Source organism: Gallus gallus, chromosome 3 (assembly GCF_016699485.2).
Source record: "Gallus gallus isolate bGalGal1 chromosome 3, bGalGal1.mat.broiler.GRCg7b, whole genome shotgun sequence".
Taxonomy (NCBI): Eukaryota; Metazoa; Chordata; class Aves; order Galliformes; family Phasianidae; genus Gallus; species Gallus gallus.
The window spans coordinates 42106549-42129181 of NC_052534.1; the positions used below are offsets into that span (position 1 = coordinate 42106549).

Genomic DNA, 22633 nt, shown 5'->3' on the forward strand with positions numbered 1-22633 from the left:
AGCAGGGCACAGGCAGACTCACCTTCACCCCATACTGCACTACCACACAGGTTCTGATCTCTCCCACAGCCACAGCTGCGTTCATCCTGCAATGAACTAGTAGCTCCCATCAGCCTGAGGCTGCCTGCGTGCGATGAGTGAGAGTTCTCCCAGAGAGCTCACGGACTGAGCTGGGTCACGCGACGACCGTTACTGAGGAGGCAGGTGGTGGGCATACCATGCATTATAGCACCATCTGGAGCTTAAGACAGTCAACTTCAAGTAATTAATATTGATGCATTAACAGCTTCTACAGTAACAGGACGAAAGCCCGGGGAAAGGGGCGGGGGAGGGGGGTGGCAGGCCGTCCCTCCGCAGGCAGCCAGACATGACGCTGGGGCCGCCGCCCGCCCTTCCTCATTGCCGAGCAACGGCCGCCGGCCCTTCCTTCCTCCGGCCCCAGCAGCCGTTCCGGCGCTTCCCGCTCACTCGGGCGCCTGCAGCTGCGGCCGGAGCGGTCCTCGAGGGGTTGAAGCTGGCAGAGGTACGTGCAGGGCGGCAGGCCCGCAGGGTGAGGCGGACCTAGGAAGGAGAGCAGTGCAGGGGGCTCTGCCAGGCCCCCGGCCTTTGAAAACTCTTAGCACTTCTGCTCACTCAGACACAGCGTGCACCTGCTCAGCCTTACCCCCCTGTGCCTGCGAATCAGGGAACTTGCTTTTATTGCAGGTAGCTGAACTACAGCCCACACCCACTGCACATAAAGGACCATGTGGTGTAGGGCAGATGGGATGAAGCTGGATTGGCAGGCATCCTTCCTGACCTTGCAGTACTGGACAGAAATGACACCTAAAGGAATGATTAGAATGGTTCTTTGTGAAACAGAATCCCAGTGCAGGCAGCTCGCAGACCCACATTATGGTCTGTGGCCCTGAGGGTTTGATGTACAAAACACCTACCAGTCAGTCTGCTGAGTTTAGCTATACAGAGCCGGTCCACTGTAACACTGCAAGCAAACAGTTCCAATGCCTAACCATTAAGAATCATATTCCCACAAAATCTGCCTCCAACAGGTATAAAGACAAGCAACTGTGACACAGAAACAGCTGGTAGCAGCCACGGCAGACCTGGAGCCCTGGCAGAGGGCTCCATGGGAACGTTGAGGTCACAGCTGCAGCCCTCATTCCGAGGGGAACATTTGCAATAATAGTTGGTGGATGTTGGATGCCAGCACACTCACAGGCAGCTGCAGCCATTTCCACTCTGTGGATGTCTGCAAACACATGGGTGGATTTTCAGGCTATTAAAGAAAGGGCCAAAAATGCAGAGCGCGGGGAACTCAGGCAAAACTCTACTAAATGATGAGGTGAGCATTCATCCAGGCACATGTTTGTACAGAGGAATGGAATTCACTCATTAAAAATCACTGTATCATTCCAGAGTTACTTTTGTACTATTGCTTATTTGTGATAGGATTTTTTTTTTTTTTTAAACAGGTAACTGCTCTCTTATTGCTTTCTTTGTGCTTAATTACCTGGAAGTTTGAAGCTCACGTTTGTTACATCCAGGCTTGGTGAGTCAATTTCCTGTATGCCGTTCCTTGAGTGCCAGAGGTAGGAAAGATGTGCCATTAATACAGCCTGGAAATTAATACAGCCTGGAAAATCACCAAAGGCAGCTTCATTCTTCAGACGCTACTAGCAGCCTGATTTATGATTACCTACCAGAGACTGTGATGGCACAGTTTACCTTGCTCTACACTCCTGTGCAACAGTGCTTTTCACTGAAACACTGCCAGTAGGAATGCTTAGCAGTGCAGAAAAAGACAAAACTGCAGTCCTAAGATGACTCATCCCAATGCTTAGTATGGCTATTTTCACTTATACATGTTTTTTTCTCAATCTAATAATCGCTGCCTAAGATTTTGAACCAGCTACTGCAAAACTTACTTTGTTTTGCATATGTATATCTAGCATGTGACATACTGCTGTTTAATATCGGGCAGGAAAAAACTCCTAGGAAAGAAAACAGAAGCAAAGACATCGATCATTTCCTGAGATCACCATGCCACCAGGTTAGATTTATGTGCAGGCTCATCAGCAAACCCTCAGCTTCCTGGGAAGCACTGCCAGCTAGAGAAACAGCAAGACTACTTTCACCTTTGTGGTGTCAGATATCTAAGTCGTATTACATCATTACTGCACTGCAGTTCCTTTTCCTGTTTTCTACAAACCCTTACCCAAGGAAAGCTCTCACTAAGGAGAACTCAACTACAGTCCATAGTTGAGTGTGGCAGCAGCAGTAAAATGTATTCAACAGCCACAACACAAGTACATCATACAAGAGGATCACCAGGTGTCAGATGTGGAAAGTGAAGCATGCTTTACATCATGCAAGAATGTTTGAGTTGTTTTCACACGCAGATGAAATAAGCCTTAATCTGTTCTGTGACTGACAAAACTTTTAAGTTATGCTAAATTACATTTTGTTAATGGTAAGACGTTAAAAAGTCTTTCTGAACCAGAACTGTCAAATCTGGCTTTTTAAAAAACATAAATGAGATATTCTGCCAATTTCAAAACAAAGAAAATCCAGATTTTTAAAAATATCTGGCAGAGATTATTTTTCTTCTGTGGGAAAAAAAAAACTTCTCATTTTGGGAAACTGTAATTGTCACTAAATATTCATGAATAACAGAAGTTTTAGGACAACTGCTATTATAGTAGGCTACCTCAAAGGAAGAAAAGATATGAAACTGAAGACATACAACTTTTCAGCAGTCAGTGCTTTACGCTATCTTAACAGCTATCTGGAATTGATGCCTTTCTAACATACCTTTCAGCTTAAACAAGCCTTTGACTTGCCTTTCACGGGCAATGGAAACACAGGAGTAATATGCTTCAAGAACATGTTGCGAGTGACAAACATTAAGAATACAGCAAGGCTGATAACTGTTAGCACAACTTGTAGCATTGTTTCTTTCCTGACAATTCTGTTTTCTTTCAGCTAGTAAGATGGAAATAATGGCAGATGGTGATGCAAGTGAAACTTTGAAGCCTTTGGTGTTCCGTCTCCATGAAAATGCCCCTGCAATAATCCGTGAGGTTTTACTGGAACGTGGTTGGACTGAATTTGACCAAAAGGAGCAAGATGACACAGACTGGAACTTGTACTGGCGGAACTCACCTTTTCCTATGACAGACCACCACAGTATTAAACCATGGCAGAGACTCAACCACTACCCAGAAGCTGTCAGGATCACCAGAAAAGACTATTTGGCAAGGCATCTGAAACGTATGAAAGGAGCATATGGATCAGCACTGTATGAATTTAGTCCAGTGGCATTCATCATGCCCAACGACTATGTCAAATTCATAGCAGAATACAGCAAAGAGAGACAGTCAGTAGGCAGACCTAGTTACTGGATTTGCAAACCTGTGCACCTCTCCCGCGGAAGGGGCATACTCATTTTCCAAGACGTTAAAGATTTGGTGTATCACTGTACAGTCATTGTGCAGAAGTACATTAGCAACCCCTTGCTCATTTCAGGATATAAATTGGATCTTCGCCTCTATGTGTGTGTCACCAGTTTTTGCCCACTCACCATTTACACTTACGAAGAGGGACTGGTGAGGTTTGCCACTGAAAAGTTTGACCTCAGTTCCCTAGACAATGTCTACGCCCACCTAACAAACACCAGCATAAACAAATATGGAGCTTCATATAAAACGTATAAAGAAGGGATTGGCTGTGGTTGCAAGTGGACATTCAGCAAATTCCGTTCTTACCTTCGAATTTTTGGGGTCGATGACATGCTACTGTGGCAAAAGATGAATAACATCGTGATTCTCACCCTGCTTGCTATCACTCCCTTACCAGAGGCTTCCAATTGCTTTGAGCTCTTTGGCTTTGACATCCTGATTGATGACAAGTTCAAGCCATGGCTTTTAGAAGTGAACTACAATCCAGCTTTGTGTTTAGACTGCTCCATTGATGACACTGTGAAAAGAAAACTTCTTCATGATATTGTTGAACTGCTTAACTACAAGCAGGTTGACACTCACAGGCAGAATGAAATGTCTGGGTCAAAAGCTGTTAGAAGGCAGGTACCCTGGAGAAGAACAGGTAAAAGCACCCCAGAAGAGGCTCCTGGCTTACTTTCTGGTCGAAAAGTATCTACTTGTATTTCTGCTTCTCAAACACCACCTGCCCTGCAGTTTGCAAGAGGATCAGTTAATAAGGTGTCTGCCCTGACCAGGAAAACCGCCAGAGCACATCCAAGGAAAACCTTGACTTCCGAGCTGCGGGAAAAGATGAACATGCCAAAAGCATCCTCCCCAGTCAAAACTGAAGCTAGAAACAAACAACTCCCAGCTGTGCATTCTCCACTCATTTCTGCCCAACTCAGCCGGTGGTCACCTTCACCTGAAGTCTGCAACTACAAGTTAAGCACACGCCCCTATTTCCTCTCTGATAAAAACCAGATGCCTACTCGCCAGGTAGGAGGTTTTGTGCTTATTTTTCCTTTCAATGAAGCCGCGCTTCAAGCTTCCAAGGACGGCACAGATGTAAAGAGCATCATAAAGGAAATAAACAAATTAGTGAGCAAACAAAATAGCACAAGACAAAAAAAGGCACAGACTGTTTAACTTCATATGTATAACTTCACAATGTTAAGTCATACAGACATCATGAATGACACCTTTAGCTTGAAGGACGTAGGCATGTACTGAAGTTGTATTAGAAAGAAATATTTCAAAGCATACACAACATAAAAATTGTAATTTAGCAATTACCATGAGAGAGTATTTTTGAAAATGAAAATGCTGAATAACTCTTAAAGGTAATCTCAAAATAAAAATGGAGAATTGCATTTCTCAAACCATCCTCAGAAATACCTGTCTTAATTCATTATTTATCTCAGAAATCTCTGCTTCTTTTCTTTTCCCAGCTTTATGATTTGAAAAAGCTGGTCAGTTTACAGCAGGGAGACATTCAACATGCCCTCAGTTTACCAGATGCAGGTGATATGAATCACACAAAACAATAACATTTTTGAACAATCCAGTGAGCTGCCTCCAGTGTGGCATCACTTCCCACAGGTTAATTTTGCACTCTATGAAACAATATGAAACAACTTTCATTTTATGACCTGTAAGATTCTGTAGAAATTCTTGGAGAAAACAAGCTATAAAAAAAAAAGTACTGACATACACTGTTACAGTGATGGTTTTTTTCCCCAAATAAACCCTTGATAAGGGCTTCCCAAGGTGAGAAAGAAATTCGATATTGGAGAGCAGGATATAATGCTTGTGCAATGCAAATGCTATGTTCAAGAAGAGCAAATCAAACCTCTGTCTCACAGACTCTGCGTTAGCCACCTGAAGGGTGTAGCAATTAGGCAGTTTTGTTTTGCTTTCAGTATAACTTCTTCACTAATTAAGCATGGAAGACAACACTGAACTGAAACGTCTGAGATTCTAAAATTACTACTCTTCTCTTATACACCTTTGCTGCCCCCAGCTGTCTAAAAGTGAAGTTATTGTTCAGAAGTCACCCATAGTGTATTCTAAATCTGTCTCAAAATTGAGGCCAAATACTGGCTGTAACATGCTTCATCTAGTGCCAGAAGACCTGTGGAGAGAAATAGGGTTTCCCAGCTGTGTCCCACCTCCCCAAAGGTTTCAGAAAAACACATTCATTGCATACTGCAGAAGAAAAGTTATAGTAAGCTGGCTTTTCTAAAGTAGGCAAGTTCATTGCTATGATTAAGGTAAACATGCACCACAAAATTTGGATTATTTGTGTTTCTGCACCATAGCTAGTAGAGCAGGCAGCTTCTGATTACCTAAAACAAGTGCAAGGTAAAGGAGACAAGGTGTTTATTTGCGCAGATAAATGAATGGCAATCAACAATTTAAGGCAAGCTTATATTTTACTAAAGAAATGACAAGGATGTAAATATAACAACTGGAGAATACGCACTCCTTGTTACGAAGAATTCCTGAGAATAAAAGCACTTGTGCCTTAGAAACACCTTTAGAACCTTAGAAACCTTAGAAGCAGCTTTTCCTAACCAAACTGAAAGAGAAAATTAATCACATTCACTGTTTTTATGCTGGTCAATTGAAAAAACAAACATTTGTTTTAGTCAAAGGCCACATTGAGCAGAAATTCTTAGTGAAACACGTGGAAAAGAATAATCTGTTGGACTTCTATTGATTAGACTTTCCTTTTACAAAACATATAAAATGTATTAAGTGTTTCAGTAGCGAAGAGCACAGTTTTAAAATCGTTCCTTTGTTGTAATGAAGCAGAAGACAGTACAATGCTATTACCACACCATCCAACATCAAACTACTTGGATGTTTAGAACATCATAATTAAATTCATAAACAACAGCATGAGTATGATCATTACTAACAACATTTTCTACTCTGCTCAGTCTATTTCTTCCAAAGATGATCTGCAATTTGAATGGTGATGCGTTGGCAGCCTGGCCCACTGGAAGGCAAAGAGAAAATAGAGAAATTCCATAATCTTGCAATTATTTTGCACATAGGTGTGAGAAAAGGCCAAAGCAGCATTCTACGTATGTGTGTTTGTTGCTACAGGAATTTGAAGGGCACAAGGAAATAACTGGTCTTTTCAGTCACTGGGCAGATAGTGAGATGGGTTCTACAGGGGAAATGCTTCAGTGCTTTGGAAGAATTCAAGACAGGTGATGGCCAGTCAGTCTACCGGGAAGGGAGCTGAAAGCAGTATCTGGTAAACGATTAATCCCCCCTAAGTATTAAGTGCAATCCAAAGAGCCTTAAAGCTGTTGAGATTCACTGACCAGAAATGTTTTTGTACTACTGGAAGAATAAAGGCAGTAGTGGGAGAGGTTAATTTGAAAACAAAACAACACAAAGGAGGTCTGAGAAAAGAAAGATGGAAGAAGTGTCACTTTTATCTGGAATAATGACCAGAAAGGAATAAACATTACATTTTGTCTTCAAATACACTAGGCAGTATTCTCAGACTATGATTGTATCATTTCATGTATCTCAGTGCAAGCCTTTTGCCTCTTGTCTTGTCAGTGGGCGCTGCACCAGAGTCCACGTTCTCTCCCATCAGGTATTTATGTACAATGATAAGACCAAGCCTTCTCCAGGTTCAAGAGCCCCATCTCTCAGCCTCTTCTGATGTATGAAAGGTACTTTAGCACCTTCTAATTTCTCCTCTTTTTTTTTCCTCATTACCCCAGGACACAAATGTAGGCTAGTCTCCATCTGCTAAGATATTTATGTATTTTTTTCTTTGTGGTATATGATGGTAATTCGTAGTTGTATAGAACACAGATGATTAAGAGTATTATCCTTAATTTATTTCATTAGAAATAGTGGTTTTCACTGCTACACATGTTCTGATCTTAATAATTAACAACAACAGAAAAGTAGAGACATCAGGAAAGAATCTTTTAAACCGACACACATGTTCAGAGGGGAGAGAGATTAAATCATACAGAGAAAATTTGTTGAGCCACTTACATACAGTGCAGCCACTGAGGGGAGGAATCACTTCTTATCTAGGATGATATTACCCTCTTCGTCTTTGATTCGAACCCGTCCAGACAAGTACTTGGTTTCTTGCCTGCCATTGCAGTACACAGTCTTTATGGTTCCATCTGGGTACTCCCTTCTCTTGAACTGTGCAGTGTGAAACTCCTTCTGGCCATTACTGAATACCACTAGTTTATCTCCGTTCCTGAAAGCAATAGCCATGAGTGAATGGGCCATAAAGCACTGTATGTTATTAACCTATCATACCTAGCTGCCTAAGATGGCACAGTGAAAGTAGAAACCTTCACGGGTTATATAATTCACCTCGGAATTTACATGCGGTAGTATCAGAGATCAGTTATTACAATCCAATTTCAATACAAAGGTGCTTCTATTCATAGTAATAGCTAATGGATGGTAGGATCTGTATTTTATATGAGTACCACATGCAGGGATCCCAAGGCATTTTGCTGACAGAAAATCTCTTTTACAACAGAACGTTCCCTAAGCACAGAAAAGGCATGTGTAATGAATTCCTATTGTTATTTGTCCTCATTTTATATGACAGAATAGAAACAAAGAATTTAAAACATCTTGGCATGATCAGAAAGTGAGTAAAATACCAAGGACTAGAGCCCAAGAGACTTCTTCTCCAGTTCAACATTGTTAATACAGACAAATGGCTTCCCTTTTGCTTGCAAGTTACACTGTCTCCCTGGCCAGACTTAGAGAGTGACTGTAAAGTTACATCGAACTAAATGAGAAATATTTCACAGTCGCTTTGCCAGTGACATCAGGTCACCCGTGATTCAAAGCAGAAGCAAATAATTTTCAGTTCCTCACTGTAGCAAAATGCTTGTTCTCTTCCAAATCTCTTCTTCCATATGGAAGTTTCCCAGACATGCAGGATCAAACCACAGTTGTATATGCTAGTAACATTAAACTCGTGCCCAGCGTCGATTCCTGTCTCTAAAAGGAAACTTACTTTTCTACTTTTACTATTGTACCATCTGGAAAAAAAGTTTCCTCGAATCCATCACTATAGAGGCATTTCACTGTGTGATCTGGGAACACAATTTCTTGTGTGCCATCAGGATAATGCTTTTCTGTGGAAAACAAGATTTAAAAAGTGTCTTTGGAATTCTTTCTCATAGCTTTACACACAACTAGATGAGATTTTCTTTAGACATTGTAGCGAGGGTGGAAACTCTATCCAGAGTACTGCTAGAAATACTAAAGAATCAAATGAGGTAGTAAAACTATAGAAAGGATGCATTTATGCTCCTTTATTATCTTTCTTTGTAGAAGGAAATTGAGCAGTAAAGTGATGGATCATACCAAATGTCAGAAGGCAAAGACAAAGCAAATTGGAAGAAAAAAAGCAAATCTGCTGGAGTTCGGCTCAGACAGTACTTTCACAATAAAGACATTTCTGCACATATAGTTCACATTCACAAGTTCACGCGTACCTATCTGATTATTAGGGAACTGCAGCACCTCTAGGCCCTCTGGATAAGCAGTGTGAGTTGTCTGCGCATCTGCATAATAATAAATCTGGAAGGAAAGTGAACTGTTTGCAGCATGGTCATAATACTTGCATAAGAAGATTAAACCACAGCAATGTGTTTAAAAATAAGCCAACTTTAAGAGGTTATTTCAAGGCTATTTTCTTCAGGTATCTGCCATCCCTAAAAGTTGATATGTTTACATTTTAATTCCTTTCTTTCGTTCACACCCCTCCTCCTGGCTTTTTCTAGATATTTCTACTTTTTGTAGCATAGAGCAAAACAATGCACATAAGAGTGATCTTCCCAACTCCCTGCGGATAGGACATCTAGCTCCATTCCATGCACTAATAGTTTAAAATGTTCACATTCTTGCCAACTTCTTACTCATCTCCACTTCAGCTCATATTCTTATTAAACATATTTACCTAATACCAAGAGGGAAGAACTCCTGTGCAACCTACTCTAAAATACATGAAAAGCAGTCCTTTATTCAGATGGCTCCCCTGCATTTTGCCTACTTTTGTTTTCCTTTGATCTGCTTGGCCCAATCCCCGCTCGCCCCTTATTTGGTTGTTACCTTCACCTCTTTCCAATCAGGACCTTTCCCAATCGGGGCCGTGGAAGCCAACACCCTTCCTCATCAATTTCTCCCAGAAACGCTATTTCAAGATTGTAACGCTGTAACACCATAGAAAACCATAGTAGCAAAGTCCTAGGCTACAAGTGAGGATGTGCTGAAATGCAGCAGCTATAGACACAGAAACAAAGGAAAAACATGTGCTTACCCTTAGAAGGCCTCAGATAGGCAGGGATCTCCAGCAAGATACCCTTGCCTCCACTGCCAACCCTTAAAAGAGGTTTGGGAAGGGGTAGATCCTGGCTCCACCCCTTCCGGCCACTCAGGTACATTGCATGCACCTGAGCTGCCCTAGGTTGGCCCTGCCTTCCCACCAGGTGCTCAATCACTGCTTCCAGCTGTGACTTAGCATTTCTGCTACAAAGATAAACAATAGGAACTTGTTTGACAGATCACTTAGCCATATAATTTTCCTTAAAGAAAGCAAATGCAACATACCACTCTCTGATCTGGCATGATCTTCTTTACATCTCCATTGAAAAAGCTAATTGTTGTCATCCTTTTATCAGCACTGATCTCTTTTTTAGTACCATTGCGGAAAGTGATGATTCGACGTCCATCAGTAAGCACCTCTTCAACCTTCAAAAACAGAGCAGCTAATGTAAATGAAGTCAAAGGATGCGAGTTACACTGCACCGCCTTCCAATGAAATTGGAACTTGAAGTAATTCAGCATTCCCACTCAATACTTTTGCATTTCAAAGCTATCTCAGTAGCACGTGTACATTTTTTTTTTTTTGCCTCATTTTTGTACATGAGAGAAAAAATGTTTGACATTATCTTCTAGGAAAATCATCTCTTTTCAAGCACTTTTCTTAAATTCCCACCACACCACCTTCTCTTCTGTTAAGCAAGATAAGACAGATGCCCCTGGGGCAATAATGAAACAATACAGGCTGCTCATTGGCCAACTTCAGTTAGTAACGGTTTGTACTACTTTCATATATGCTGGTACCTATTTTGTGTAGGTTGCCCAAGAGGCGCAGGTCCCAGATTATGCAAATCGAAATGATATAATTAACACAGACAGCTGACGTGTTAACAACCAAGTAACATAAGCCTGAATGGACAGTCAATACTACAGATTTAAATGTGGCTGTATGCAGAGATTCCTTATAAAACTGATCAAGACTTCTTAACAGGTGACAATAGTGTCATCAGTGTGCTGTTCTACAAACAATATATTGGTCTAAGAAGACTTCCTTCCTAATGCAGCCTCTAGTTAATGAGTTTCCCAGAATGACTATGGAAGCTAGTTCTGTTCAGCATATATAAATCCCATAATTTAATTCATTAGGCAAAGTCCAAAAAAAGAAGACAACCATACAGTGCACTATAGCTTTTTCTTATAGTTCCAGTGTTGTCACAGGCTCTCTACAAAAAAAAAAAAAAAAAAAAAAGCACACGTCCCAGCAAGACAAAAAGGAATAAATATGCTCAGGGGAAGGGGATGAATACTGAGGGCAAGATTTTAGTTTTAGAAATAATTTATTTAAAAAAAACTAGTTAGTAATAGAAAGATGTTCTTATAGATACTTACTACAAAAGGCCTTGTCAGAAAAAGTTCCAGTTAGATTAAATAAGAATTAATGACTCAACCCCCCTTTTGGCCACTCTCAAGTTGAACAAGCCTTGTCCAACACTAAGTTTTATGAATCAAATACAGTGGTAAAAAGGACTTTTTCATAATTATTTTTCTTTCAAGGATCAAAATGTATTTTCTATTTCTGTGAGAAGGAAACGTGATTGGTAGAAACTTCCACATAGTTTATCTCAGCACTAGCTATAAAATAATAGCCACATCAAACCAGTATCCCCCGAACAATGTTATATTGCAGAAGCCTTTTCCATGTCTGCTTACTGGAAAGTATCATTAATTGACACATGTATTGACAGAAGTTCTGATCTGAATAGATGCAGGAACCTGTGTCTTACTTTGCTCTCTGAACTTCATATATCCAAAAGGCTTATCAAGAGTTGACAGCTGTGATCGGACACAGATTACCCTCAGCACAGTGGGAGATAAGAAAAATTGCTTACTCGATTTCCATCCCATCTGCTATATATAATTTCCTGCTCATAACATGAACTTTACACTTGAGCTCTTCATTAAGGACTCTTCATTGGAGAGAGAATTCTCTATGGCTACTTGAAGTAGCAATTCCTATCTGTTGCAGCCCTGCTGGTGATCTCTTCAAGCACCCTAATTTATCTCACCTTTCCATCACGATGCTCTATTTTTTCCAGCACCACATCCTCATTTTTCCTTCTTTCTTGATGTAACATTGACCTTCTAGACAATATTGATTTTGGAGGCTGTACCTATGAAAATATCACAGTGAGAATCATATAGACAGAAGGGCTGTAAAAATATTTTCACAAATTTAATCACAAAAGTTAACTGACAACTGGCACATGTCATCCAGAGCAGTTACTAATTCTTCTTACAGTGGTAGTACATGTCAGCCTGTGGGATCCAAAGGAACTGGGAGTACTGCTTCCCACAGGGCAGTGATGTGCTCCAGTGAAAAGCTGTCAACGTTGTGCTTGAAGTTGTCAGATCCATCCCCAAGCCTCTGTCCACTGCATAGCATTTGCAAAGTGTTTTCCACAGTGGTCTCTCTTCCCTCTAAACAGAACATCCTTCAGTTCTCACTCCTCTTACTAATATGGATTTCATATACATAGGCCATGACAGTTTGAGGTAACTGCTGCTTGCCTCTGTATGTCAAGCTATGTTCAAAGGACTGAGCAGTGCTTCCAGAGCACACAAGGAATGCCCAACAACAGATAGAAAGCCCATGTACTGGGGGGCTCTGAAGCAAGCAGTGGGACCTGAATACTAGGCACAAATCTTCCATATACAATATTCATCCCCCCCCAACCCCAGATAAAAACATTTGCAATTTCATTAGGAAACAGAAGCTGCGTCCTTTTGGGAGATTATAATCCAGTATCAGTCTCAGATTAAAAGTCCTGAGTTTTATAGTGGCCAGGAAGGAAGTGGGAATGGAAAGTTTTCTTAGTGTGTTTCATTTCAGTTCACCCATGGAAAAGACAGTTACTCATCATATAAAAGCCAGAACCATAAGTTGCTCCAACCTTTGCTTCAGCATCCAGAAGAGTAGGAGAACTGCTTGTAAGTACTTTGTTCTCATATGCAGTTATGTCACTTCTCCTTTGGGTCATCACAAAAGCCACTTTATTCTGAGGTTTTAACATTTTTTCTGTCTTTTTAAGATTAGGAATCTCTTCTTCCTGAACCAAAAAGAAAATACTAACTAGCTACATAAATCTATTAATGTCCAATGGTCATGCAGGAATACGTTGGTAAAGAAACATACTTTGTTACTTCTAAGCCATTAAAATATTGTTTTAAGGAGTGTACACATCATAAGAAGAGATAAGAAAATAAATCCAAGAAAGCACTGTTGCCAACCAAATGGGAGTTAGCATGCTGTATGTGAAAACTGAAGTCACAGACAATGAATTATTTTACAGATTTTCTTAGAGAAATACCTGTGTTTCCTCACTATTACTGCAGAGTGCAAAGCTGCAAGTGTTATTGCTGTGCTTATTTGAGAGGAGCGTGTCTTCTGAGATAATTGAAATGGGTGAAGGTGTGCCTATAAGAAAAAGCAAAAATAAAAGAGGATACAGTCATGTTTCTTCACTTAGCATAGAAGATTATTTTTAAAGATTTAAAGACACATTGCTTCTTATACTGCTAATGCTGGCTTGCTCATTTCTGAAGGTGCTTTGTCCTGGACCAAAGAGAAGTGCAGACCATCATGCTCCACCTTCTGGGCTTCCATGACAATAAATTCAGCACATGACAGCCAACAGCACATTCTATTCTCCTTCTCTTGTCAAATGCAAGTTTTGTACTTCTGAGAATCGTAGGAGAGTTTTAGTGACAACATATTTCCTGTTAACCAAGGGTTGGAGATCAATCGTTGAGATGACTCTATGGTGGAAAATTCCCACAAATCTTACCTTTTTCATAAGAAGATGATTTATGCCCCTTAGAAACACTCAGGTGTGAGCCAGCTCCAGGTGATTTTCTCTCATGTGCTCTTCTCCCAGTGGGAGAGGGTTGATGTATAACCTGAAGCAACATAGAAAGGTTGTGACAAACAGTAGCGCCTTGCTGTAACGTGGGAGTAATCAGTGATATGGATGGAGTGTGCTCCCCCTTCCTGGGAATGTCTGTGCACAAGACCTATACATTGGTACGGTTCATGTGTTTAACCTTAATTAAGACTGTTTTGAAGAAGGAGACTGGAGTGAAAGAGCTGGAAGAAGCCCTAGATGGGGCTCTGTCTCTCCTTCTCTCAGAAGCTGTATTTTAGCTGTGGTTCCTGCTCTTGGTCCTCACTGGGTTGTCAAGAAAATGAGGCATGGCATATAACAGTCATGAACTTCTTCTAAGGGCAAAAATTCTTTACTCAGAGAGTGACAGAGCACTGCAACAGGCTGCCCTGAGAGGGGCAAAACCAACCTGACCACTTTCCCATGGGGCCTGCCTTAGGGAATCTGCTTTAGTAGGGGTTGGACTAGATGACCTTCAGAGGTCCCTTCCAGCCCCTATGGTTCTGCGATTCTGTGAAATATTTCAATGTATGAGCAGTCCCTAAGATGATTTCTAGCAAAAACCAGTACAGTATCAAGGTAAGACCACCAAGCAACAGCTCTGTGAGAAACATGATCCCAATCTAAATTCTGAACAATACTGTCAAGAGAAAATAGAGGTAGTTTAAATAGACCTCGCTACTGACTTACTTCTTCTGATTCAAAAGGTGTCACTCTTCCCTGGTGAGGTGTTGTCCTGCCAGTTGGCGTTGTGCTTCTGCCAAGGGAGCAGTGAGATGTTTTCTTTTCTTGATGTTCCTTTGTTATCAGTCTCAATGGATCAGCCTTTCGCACAGAGCTTTTTATTGCCTAAAAGATTTAAGTATATTTGCAGTAAGTTGATATGAACATAGCATTAAAATCCTTCTACAGCAGGTGGCTCATTAAATTTTTAAAACTTTTAGAAAATGAATATCTGTGTATAGATGTATATATGCATATTTTACACGTTATTCCCTCTTCGAACTCAGTCCACTTCCCCCAGTCCTCTGTGGAACAAGGAGAGGGGTAATTCAAAGTACACAGCGCAAAGCCAACAGTTGCTCTTAGTCTCCTATCCTTCAGTCTAGCCGCATTGCCAGCCATAAGCAAAGTATTCCTCCCTGGGAAACCTGAACTGAGCTGATCCAGAAAAGTACGTTGAGTGGGAGTTCATTTTTATTTGCCAGATGCCCACCTTTTTTACCTTTGAAACGTCTCATCCACTGGACAACAGCTGCTTGGGAATGCAAGAGTAAGCAGTCCATGGAAAAAACACGTGCCATCAGCTTCATTTGCCCATGCCCATGGCTTATCGCTCAAGGAATGGGGCACTAACAAACCGCAAACACAAAAGATCCACCAATTCCTTCTCCAAAAAGGGTCACTAGGGCCAGTTCTCCATAATGACTGTAAAATTTTCTGTACTGAACTAACAAAGTTTAAGGGATTTTCGTTGCAGGCGATGATCTTTATATTAATAAATCACATTAAAATTTAATGGTCATGCTTACAAAAACAGAGTCAATAAAGAAAAATTATCTGAACACCAGAAGGTGGTAGAATTTTCAAAAGCTAAATCTTTTCCTCTAAGCATAAAACAGCCCTGAGCAGGAGATAGGCTACTGATGAGCTCTTTCAGACGAATATGTTAAAAGATGCAGAAATGAATGAAAATAATAGCTAAAGGAATATGATTTTCATTTTAAATTCAGATTTTATTTTTGAAGGCAAATTCTGGGAATACACCAAAATTATCCGAATACAATCATTTTCATAAAATCATAGAATCACCAAGGTTGGAAAAGACCTCCAAGATCACCCAGGCCAACCATCCACCAGTATTTCCCCACTAATCCATATCCTTTAGTACAACATCTAAATGTTTCTTGAGCACAAGATTTTAACTATACATTCTAACTATAGGTGAGTATGCAGTGGCAAAATATGACTGGATCTCAGCTCAAGAAAAATGATTTAGTAGTAAAGATCTTCAAAATTATTATTGATGAAGTGATATAACTCAGAAATTGCAGACTGAGAGAAGGAAAGTGCTCCTAAGCTATCATTATATTACTAAAAATACTAAGACTGAAACTGCTAAGTGACTGAGCAGAACTCAAAAAAAAAAAAAAAAACAAAACAGGGGTGCAGGGGTGCAGTTTCACAGCAACTCAAGCCAATCTCAACCCAAATTACTGTAGTCCCTCTCTGCCTCCAGATGCATGTTTCCAGCCCCTCCCGTGTACAGCACCAGGAACCACAGAATGCGAAGCAGTTGGTTCGGCAAGTATAGTTAGGCAAAAATGAACTGCTTATTCCGCCCACTTAGTTTTGAGCTCTCCATCATCGGAAGTGCCAAGAAGGTCAGTGCAAGCTACCGTCAGCTTCAGCCAAACACTCATATGTGGCAGGTTTTTTTGTTTTGTTTTATTTTTTGCTGAGGTATATTATATAGAGACTGTTGAAAATCAAGCTTTTAAGGAACTACATAAGACTTGTAAATGGAAAATACTCTGTGGCAAATTTTATACATAGGGCTGCCCTAAGAGGCCTATTTTAGAAAAAAGCTTCATCTTCTAAAAGCATTCTTTGAAAAGGGTGTTCAGAAATCAGCATATACTGATGCAGTGCAATGCATGCTATCTCAGCCAGGGGGCAAAGATCCGTGTAAGACCTAAAAATAGGAGGCACTTGAGCTTTCTAACTTAAGGCTCTAACAAACTCATGAAATAGGATGTGTTGGACTGCAGAAGTGAAGGAGAGAGATGAAGCCAGAGGGAAAGAATGTTTCCATGAACATGGTAAGTTATGTTCACTACACATCTAAACAAAAATCAACTCTGTTGAGGGTGCCACCAAATAGAGCGCTGTTAGGTTGCTACAGATGTCATTGTAAAAACTTCTGGTTTCATTTTTTTAATGTATAGCATAGATTACAATTTTTAACATATACACTAGCAGTCATTTTTAAAGAAATAATGTCAGGGAAGTCAGTACAGGCTTACTGAGTTACCTTTGGTCTTTTTATCATAAAAATGGATGATATTCTAAGATCATTTCATGAATCACAGCAAACACCCTATCCCAAGCAGCTGCTGCAATTTAGGTCTATACTATTCAAGAGATCCAATTACTCAGTATTTGAGTTGATAATGAATGATTGACCTCGATAAAGCTTCCCTCAATTCAGTCACTTTCATGAGAGGTCATCAAGTTATCTGAACAAATAGTTTTACTTTTCTTATTGGGAACACATAGATCACCAGTACATTATATAAAGTGACTGCAGGGACTGAGAGGGAATCAGCCCTGTAGCATGCACAAGATACATCAGTTCCTTCCCATTTCCAGTGAAGATAGAATAAAAGTTAATCAGCTGATTAGTTTGAGATGACAAAGGAAATGGAGTTTAGTTATGAAGTAAAACTTTCTAACATAAAGTATACCCAAGTAGAGAAGATGCCAGCTCATTTTGGATCTTGTGGGAGCTGCTGAAAGCTTAAATAATTATCAGAGACACTGATCCTGCTGTTGGCTAAAAGAGGGACTAGGTCGCCTCCTGAGGTTTCTTCCAGTCCTACATACCCTACATCGTAGGTTTTGCTTTCCCATACTAACAGATCAAAAAACTTGGGAAAAAGCAACCAATCTTCATGAATAAAGCAGTGAAAATTCAAATGCTACAAGAGACTGTCTACATATTCTCAAAAGTCATAATTTCCCACTTCATAATTAGGCAGTTCTCAGGAAGAATATTCATGGACAAGGAAATAACATGTTTAGAGCTCATCAAGATCCACTGCAAAATTACACAGCAAAGTCCATGTAGTAAGAGAGGAAGTATGCACATTAGACCTTGATTGAAAGTTTTCCAACAGTAACTTTTTAAAAGCTGTATCAGTATGCCTTCCAGTAGAACTCTCCTTTGTGCAAATGAATGATATCTTTCTTAGTAATCAGTAACATTTCTCTATAACTGCATGTCTGGCAGGCAACTGGCAACTTGTTTCTTCCCAGTTTCTAATGCATTCAGAAATCAGCTTGTTTAGAGGTAATACATATTATTAACTATTTGGGCCACAAGACACATTCTGAAAGAATCAGTTAAAATAGATGCTTATCTTGCCTCACAGCTTGAAGTGGCCACTTCTTCACCAACTACATCACGCTGCAGTACAAATAGGATTCATTGTTAATAAAAGAATTATAGGCCAACAGAATACACCTTTTTCATAGATGTAGAGCAAGTGGCATATCTCTCTCAAAACTTAAAACTCTCTCTTTTTCTTAAAACCACGTTCTCCTGATTCTTTAACCTGTACCAGTCATTACTCAATTTGCTCTCCAGGCATTTTGTACATCCTATCAAATTCTACTAGTTTTGACAGAAATAAATCATATATTAGGTATACATGGTTACAGCTGAGGAAACTCACCATTCCTAGCTGGCTTTATGTGAAATATCTTATAAAGCTTACCACATGTCTCTGTGACATGTATTTCTGCTTCTGTTACACAAGGAGATCCCTTCATTTAGATTTCTCCAATGCACAGTATCTCAATTCTGGACAGAAAAACAGCATGACATTTTGCTTTATATCCAAAAATTTAGAGCCTTCCAGAGTCACAAAATCATTGAAAGCTTTCATCTGCTAATAAGACAGCTCAAAGAAACACAAGTGAGTCACTATTTTCACATCTATCACTACAACACTGATTTTGTGCTTCTGTTTTCCGCTCCTTTTCCCCGAGCCTTCAATTCTAGATTCAAATAATCAGCATCCACTCTGTTCACTGCACGGCCTTCCTCTGCCATCAGATCAGATAAAGAACACATGTTTCTGTCAGACATTTTAGAGTTCACCCAGGACATCTGGGCAGTATGCCCACCAGTCTAGCTCATGCTTGTGCTGCATTCCAGTTGGCCTGGATCCAACACTGGTTGAATGATGAAAGCCCAGATAACAACAAGCCCACAAGTCTGCTGTCCTCAACATCCCCCTTCTCAGAAGTGTTGCTGAAGGTCCCCCCCCCTCCCTTTTCTTTTCTTTTGTGCATGGCTCCATGCCACAGAGGAAATACAAAGTCCATAAGTCACAAGGAGTCCCTGTGTAGAATAAATATTTCTGGTTTTAACTCATTTGGCAAGAGCGCTTGAGACATTCAGATGAGACATACTGTTTCATACTGTAAAAGCTTCCAAGATAAGCTACCAAAGCTTTTTGTCTTTACTGATCACCTTAACTGCAAATAGTCTAGCCCACATTACTTGTCTTGTTTATAACCCTGCCAATTGAAGCACTAAGCAATTGTGAAATCCCAGCTGTAGGAGCAACCAAGGAGATCCAAAATCAACACAGAACAAATAAAACAATTTCCTACAGCTAAACTTCCCAGCTTCTAACTTATGAATAGCATATATTATTTAGAAATACAGTCAGCCTCGAAGGCTGACAATACCTGCTTCCTACTTGAAGTTACTATTTCGGACACAGTTGATTCTGCTGTCTTAAGCATATTCAGTTTAGAAGTTGTCTCATGATTCAGTAAGTCCACTGTCTAGTGACTTTCAAGCCTTACTCATTATCAATGAAGTGGAATAGTTGCCTCTTTTCTTACCTGACAAGTTTTAAGTTTCATTTCAGTCCCTAATCAGGCAGAGAGAGCAATGCACTGGCTACTCTGAGCTCATTTTTGCTCTACTCAGTGGAAGCAGGAGATTAATGTCCAATAGATACAAGTATTTTCAGAGAGACTTCATTTGAACAAAGCACAGATTTCAGCTAAACGTTAACAAAAAGAATAAGGAGGATTTGTAAGAAGCAGTATGCTCACAATAAGAAACAAGAAATACAAAGCAAGAAAAAAAACAAAACAATGAAAAAGAGGAAAAAAACCATAGATATTTACAGCAAGATATTTAGGTATCTATATATTTTAAATGATGAGATGTGTTTGACAATGTGGTAAACTGGCTGTGGAAGAGGTGTCAGAGATATAAGAGAGAAAAAAGCCTTTCCCTTGACGTACTGAGTTAACTTGCCACAGCTTGTAAAAAGCTAAATGATTTTACCACTGATCAAGCAAAAGGCAGTAGGAACACATACTTTGCTACTGATATCTCTGAAGCAGTGTTTCTGCAAAGCTGCCTTTGGCCCCACATGAGAGGTGATACAGCTCTTGCGCTTCTCTCTCCATGATCCCTCTTCTGTCTCTCGCAGGATAGCTTCTGCAACCTAACAAAGAATATGTTATACATACATAATTTTTAGTTCAAGTCACAGCTAGAAGAATCCAGCAATTCTTTAAGCCATGAAGTTTCCTGTTTTTAATGAAAATGAAGTAATCTAAGTACAGTGATAGCCACTACCCTGCTACACTTCAACAGCAGGCAACTTCAGATTTTCCTTCCTAAAGAAATGCCAACACAGGCTGTTAGTCTCTCACTATAAAAACACCAAGACTAGCATGGCTCAGGATTGATATTTAAAACCTACGTATTTAAACACAAAGAATGAAATTCCACACCTTGTTCTGCTAGGGACTGAGACTCAGCAGCATCAGCTATGACAATCCTTGCCCATAGCATCCTAATATCTTTATCGGCACCCCACAACAAACTATATTACCATACAACAAAAACCTTCACAGGTTTGAGCAGTAATTCTACAGCATGAAATGTTCCAGAGCAATAGAAATAACGTTGCCTGCAACAGAAGCCAATTGGCTTTTTGTTACTCTTGCTTTTATTACATTTTTTAATCATCCTGCATGCGACTAATTTCTTTTTTCCGAACTTCATAGTTTATAAAAGAATGAATTATACTATATATATATGTTTGGGAAAATTAAAAACAAACTGAAACATAACATGAAAAGACATTTTCAGATGGAACTTATCAGTATTAGATGGAAAATCTCATGAATGAGTACATTGAAATCAAATAAAAAGTGAGACCAAAACTCGTTCACTCCAGGAAGCAAGGGACTGGTTAATTGGTGTATCTGCCTTCTTTTGAAGAGGCACTACTAGAAATTATATTTGCACATTAGAGAAATACATAGGAATAAAGGGCTTGATTTGTTTTTCTCCTAGGTGTAGGCTCTCTATGGAAAAATAAAATTCATCTCACCAGACTGCACCATCTGGAAGATAATTATCTGTTCCAGTCACTTCAGTTCACATATGATGAAATGAATCCCTCTCTAAAGTCATGTATTTTTCTCACTTGAATACGTAGAAAAATAAAATGACCCTCTCAAACCAGACCTCTGTCTTCTGATTTCTAGTCCAAATCACTTAATTTCCCCAAAACTTGCTGTCTCCTATGTAAGAAGGGAGTAGTGGAATTCTCCTTTCTTTTATCTCCCTTTAATGAAGGCACACAGTTACATAGCAAAGTAACAAGTAACCCTGCAAGTAAATTAAACAAATTGGACATTAATAAAAAAAAGAACAATAGAATCTGTTCAACTATGATTAAGCCTCTTTGATTTCAGGAGTTCGTCAGACACATTTATACTAGTCAGTTACATTTTCCAACCTGATTGTCCCTCCTGCTTCATCCCAGTGTAACTCCCATTCAGAGGTGCAATCTGTGCTTTTGTAAGGGAGGCCACTGGCAGTGTTTTCTTCCCTGAAATTGTATTGTACTAAATAAGAGCTGAAATGAGGTTCAGTTAAAGGTCTCACTATGTTTATTGGCAGAAAACAACCTGCATCTGGCTAGAGAGCTGTTTTATTAAAAAGCTCAATGACATACACAAAGACCAGAGTTAATTTCAGGATACTTTAATTGGCTTAATTAGGCCAATGCAAATCTGTTACCTGGACTGTCTCCCTAGTTAGTGGAGGGAGACAGGCACCATCTGCCCCAGTGTAACTCTCAGAAAGAGGCTGGTTAAACCCCCATGTAGAGGTACCCACTTCTTGGATAACTAGTGTTAAATGGAAGAGGACCAGTCAAGGAATATATTTAAACATGGCTTAACGTAGACCTGATATTTCTCCCCTTCAGTCTGAGCACGGCAGGAATGGAGTGACAGTATTCAGGCAAAAGAAAAACTAAGCCTAAATTATTCAGGCAGTATTAAACACAAATTCTTCCAGTACCGGCGTCTCTGGTTTTCTGTCAATGAGATTCACAGTTCCTGTTTTTCTTCCGGCTTTCAGCCTCTTCTGTTCTGAACCTCTGAGCTCATCTTGAAGCTCCATGTTCTGCCTAGTCAGCATCTCAACCTGGTCTCTTAGCTTGCCATAGGCAGTGTGCCAGCAGGACTCATTTCTCCTGAACTCCTCCTGCAGTCCTGTAATCTGTTGCTTTAATATCTATGAGAAGAAAAAAAATACGTGTCATGTCGTTGCCTGCTCTGGACTAGGCATGTCAACTTTACATTCACAGAAGGAACTGTGGAGTCCTTTGTCATGCTTGAATTTCTGCAATATAAAGACAACACATTTGAAGTAATATTAAAAATATTGCAAGCACCTATAATCTTACAAAGAGGTGAGACATTCTTGTAAAGGAAGATCAGGAGATGCAAACTAATAATGCAAAAAAAACCCACCAACAAAACAGACATTAAAAAGTACACATTATATGGTTTAATGGCAAGAAGTGGTAGTTCATTGGAACTTCATGTAGTGCAATTAGCTAGATGGGCCTTACAAACACCAGGGGATTGCAAAGACATTTTTATCTGAGTTCAAGGAAGTGAATTAATAGCACCTGTTACATTTTGATTAGGACTTCTTACTATACATTTCCATTATTTTCTCCTGTTCCCTTCTCATCCCATCATCCATGGTGTTTCCAACACTGAGTTCTCTTCCTTTGGAAGCATTCATACTGGATA

At 40.0% G+C, this 22633-nt stretch overlaps 2 protein-coding genes and 1 long non-coding RNA gene across 6 annotated transcripts in view; 1 reads left to right on the forward strand and 2 right to left on the reverse strand.

Moving 5' to 3' along the window:
• LOC107053038 overlaps positions 1–1073 on the reverse strand; it is a 178599-nt gene extending 177526 nt beyond the window's left edge. Inside the window, exon 1 of the long non-coding RNA XR_006938659.1 lies at positions 936–1073. This is a non-coding gene — a long non-coding RNA (uncharacterized LOC107053038). The remainder of the gene's footprint in view (positions 1–935) is intronic.
• TTLL2 (tubulin tyrosine ligase like 2) lies at positions 173–4871 on the forward strand. 4 transcript variants are annotated; one of them, XM_004935530.5, is made up of 3 exons: positions 173–261; positions 1473–1549; positions 2983–4871. In XM_004935530.5, the coding sequence occupies exon 3, from the start codon at positions 2991–2993 to the stop codon at positions 4623–4625; it is 1635 nt and encodes a 544-aa protein (XP_004935587.2). In that variant the 5' UTR covers positions 173–261; positions 1473–1549; positions 2983–2990; the 3' UTR covers positions 4626–4871. The 4 variants fall into 4 exon arrangements, with proteins under 4 accessions (XP_004935587.2, XP_004935584.2, XP_004935585.2 ...); XM_004935527.5 differs by lacking the exon at positions 173–261 and adding an exon at positions 402–1342; XM_004935528.5 differs by lacking the exon at positions 173–261 and adding an exon at positions 402–523.
• A 1021-nt stretch (positions 4872–5892) lies between these two features.
• TCP10 (t-complex 10) overlaps positions 5893–22633 on the reverse strand; it is a 31684-nt gene continuing 14943 nt past the window's right edge. The window contains exons 10-21 of the mRNA XM_046939020.1: positions 21891–22106; positions 19885–20013; positions 14447–14605; positions 13661–13772; positions 13184–13290; positions 12767–12922; positions 11882–11986; positions 10104–10244; positions 8990–9074; positions 8506–8626; positions 7509–7725; positions 5893–6480 (exon numbers count right to left, since the gene is read on the reverse strand). Coding sequence (XP_046794976.1) covers positions 7536–7725; positions 8506–8626; positions 8990–9074; positions 10104–10244; positions 11882–11986; positions 12767–12922; positions 13184–13290; positions 13661–13772; positions 14447–14605; positions 19885–20013; positions 21891–22106 — 1521 coding nt within the window. The 3' untranslated portion in view covers positions 5893–6480; positions 7509–7535. The remainder of the gene's footprint in view (positions 6481–7508; positions 7726–8505; positions 8627–8989; positions 9075–10103; positions 10245–11881; positions 11987–12766; positions 12923–13183; positions 13291–13660; positions 13773–14446; positions 14606–19884; positions 20014–21890; positions 22107–22633) is intronic.

Excerpts from the sequence above, each read along its gene's own strand:
- TTLL2 (XM_004935530.5), top strand. The coding sequence starts at position 2,991 with ATGGAAATAATGGCAGATGGTGATGCAAGTGAAACTTTGAAGCCTTTG.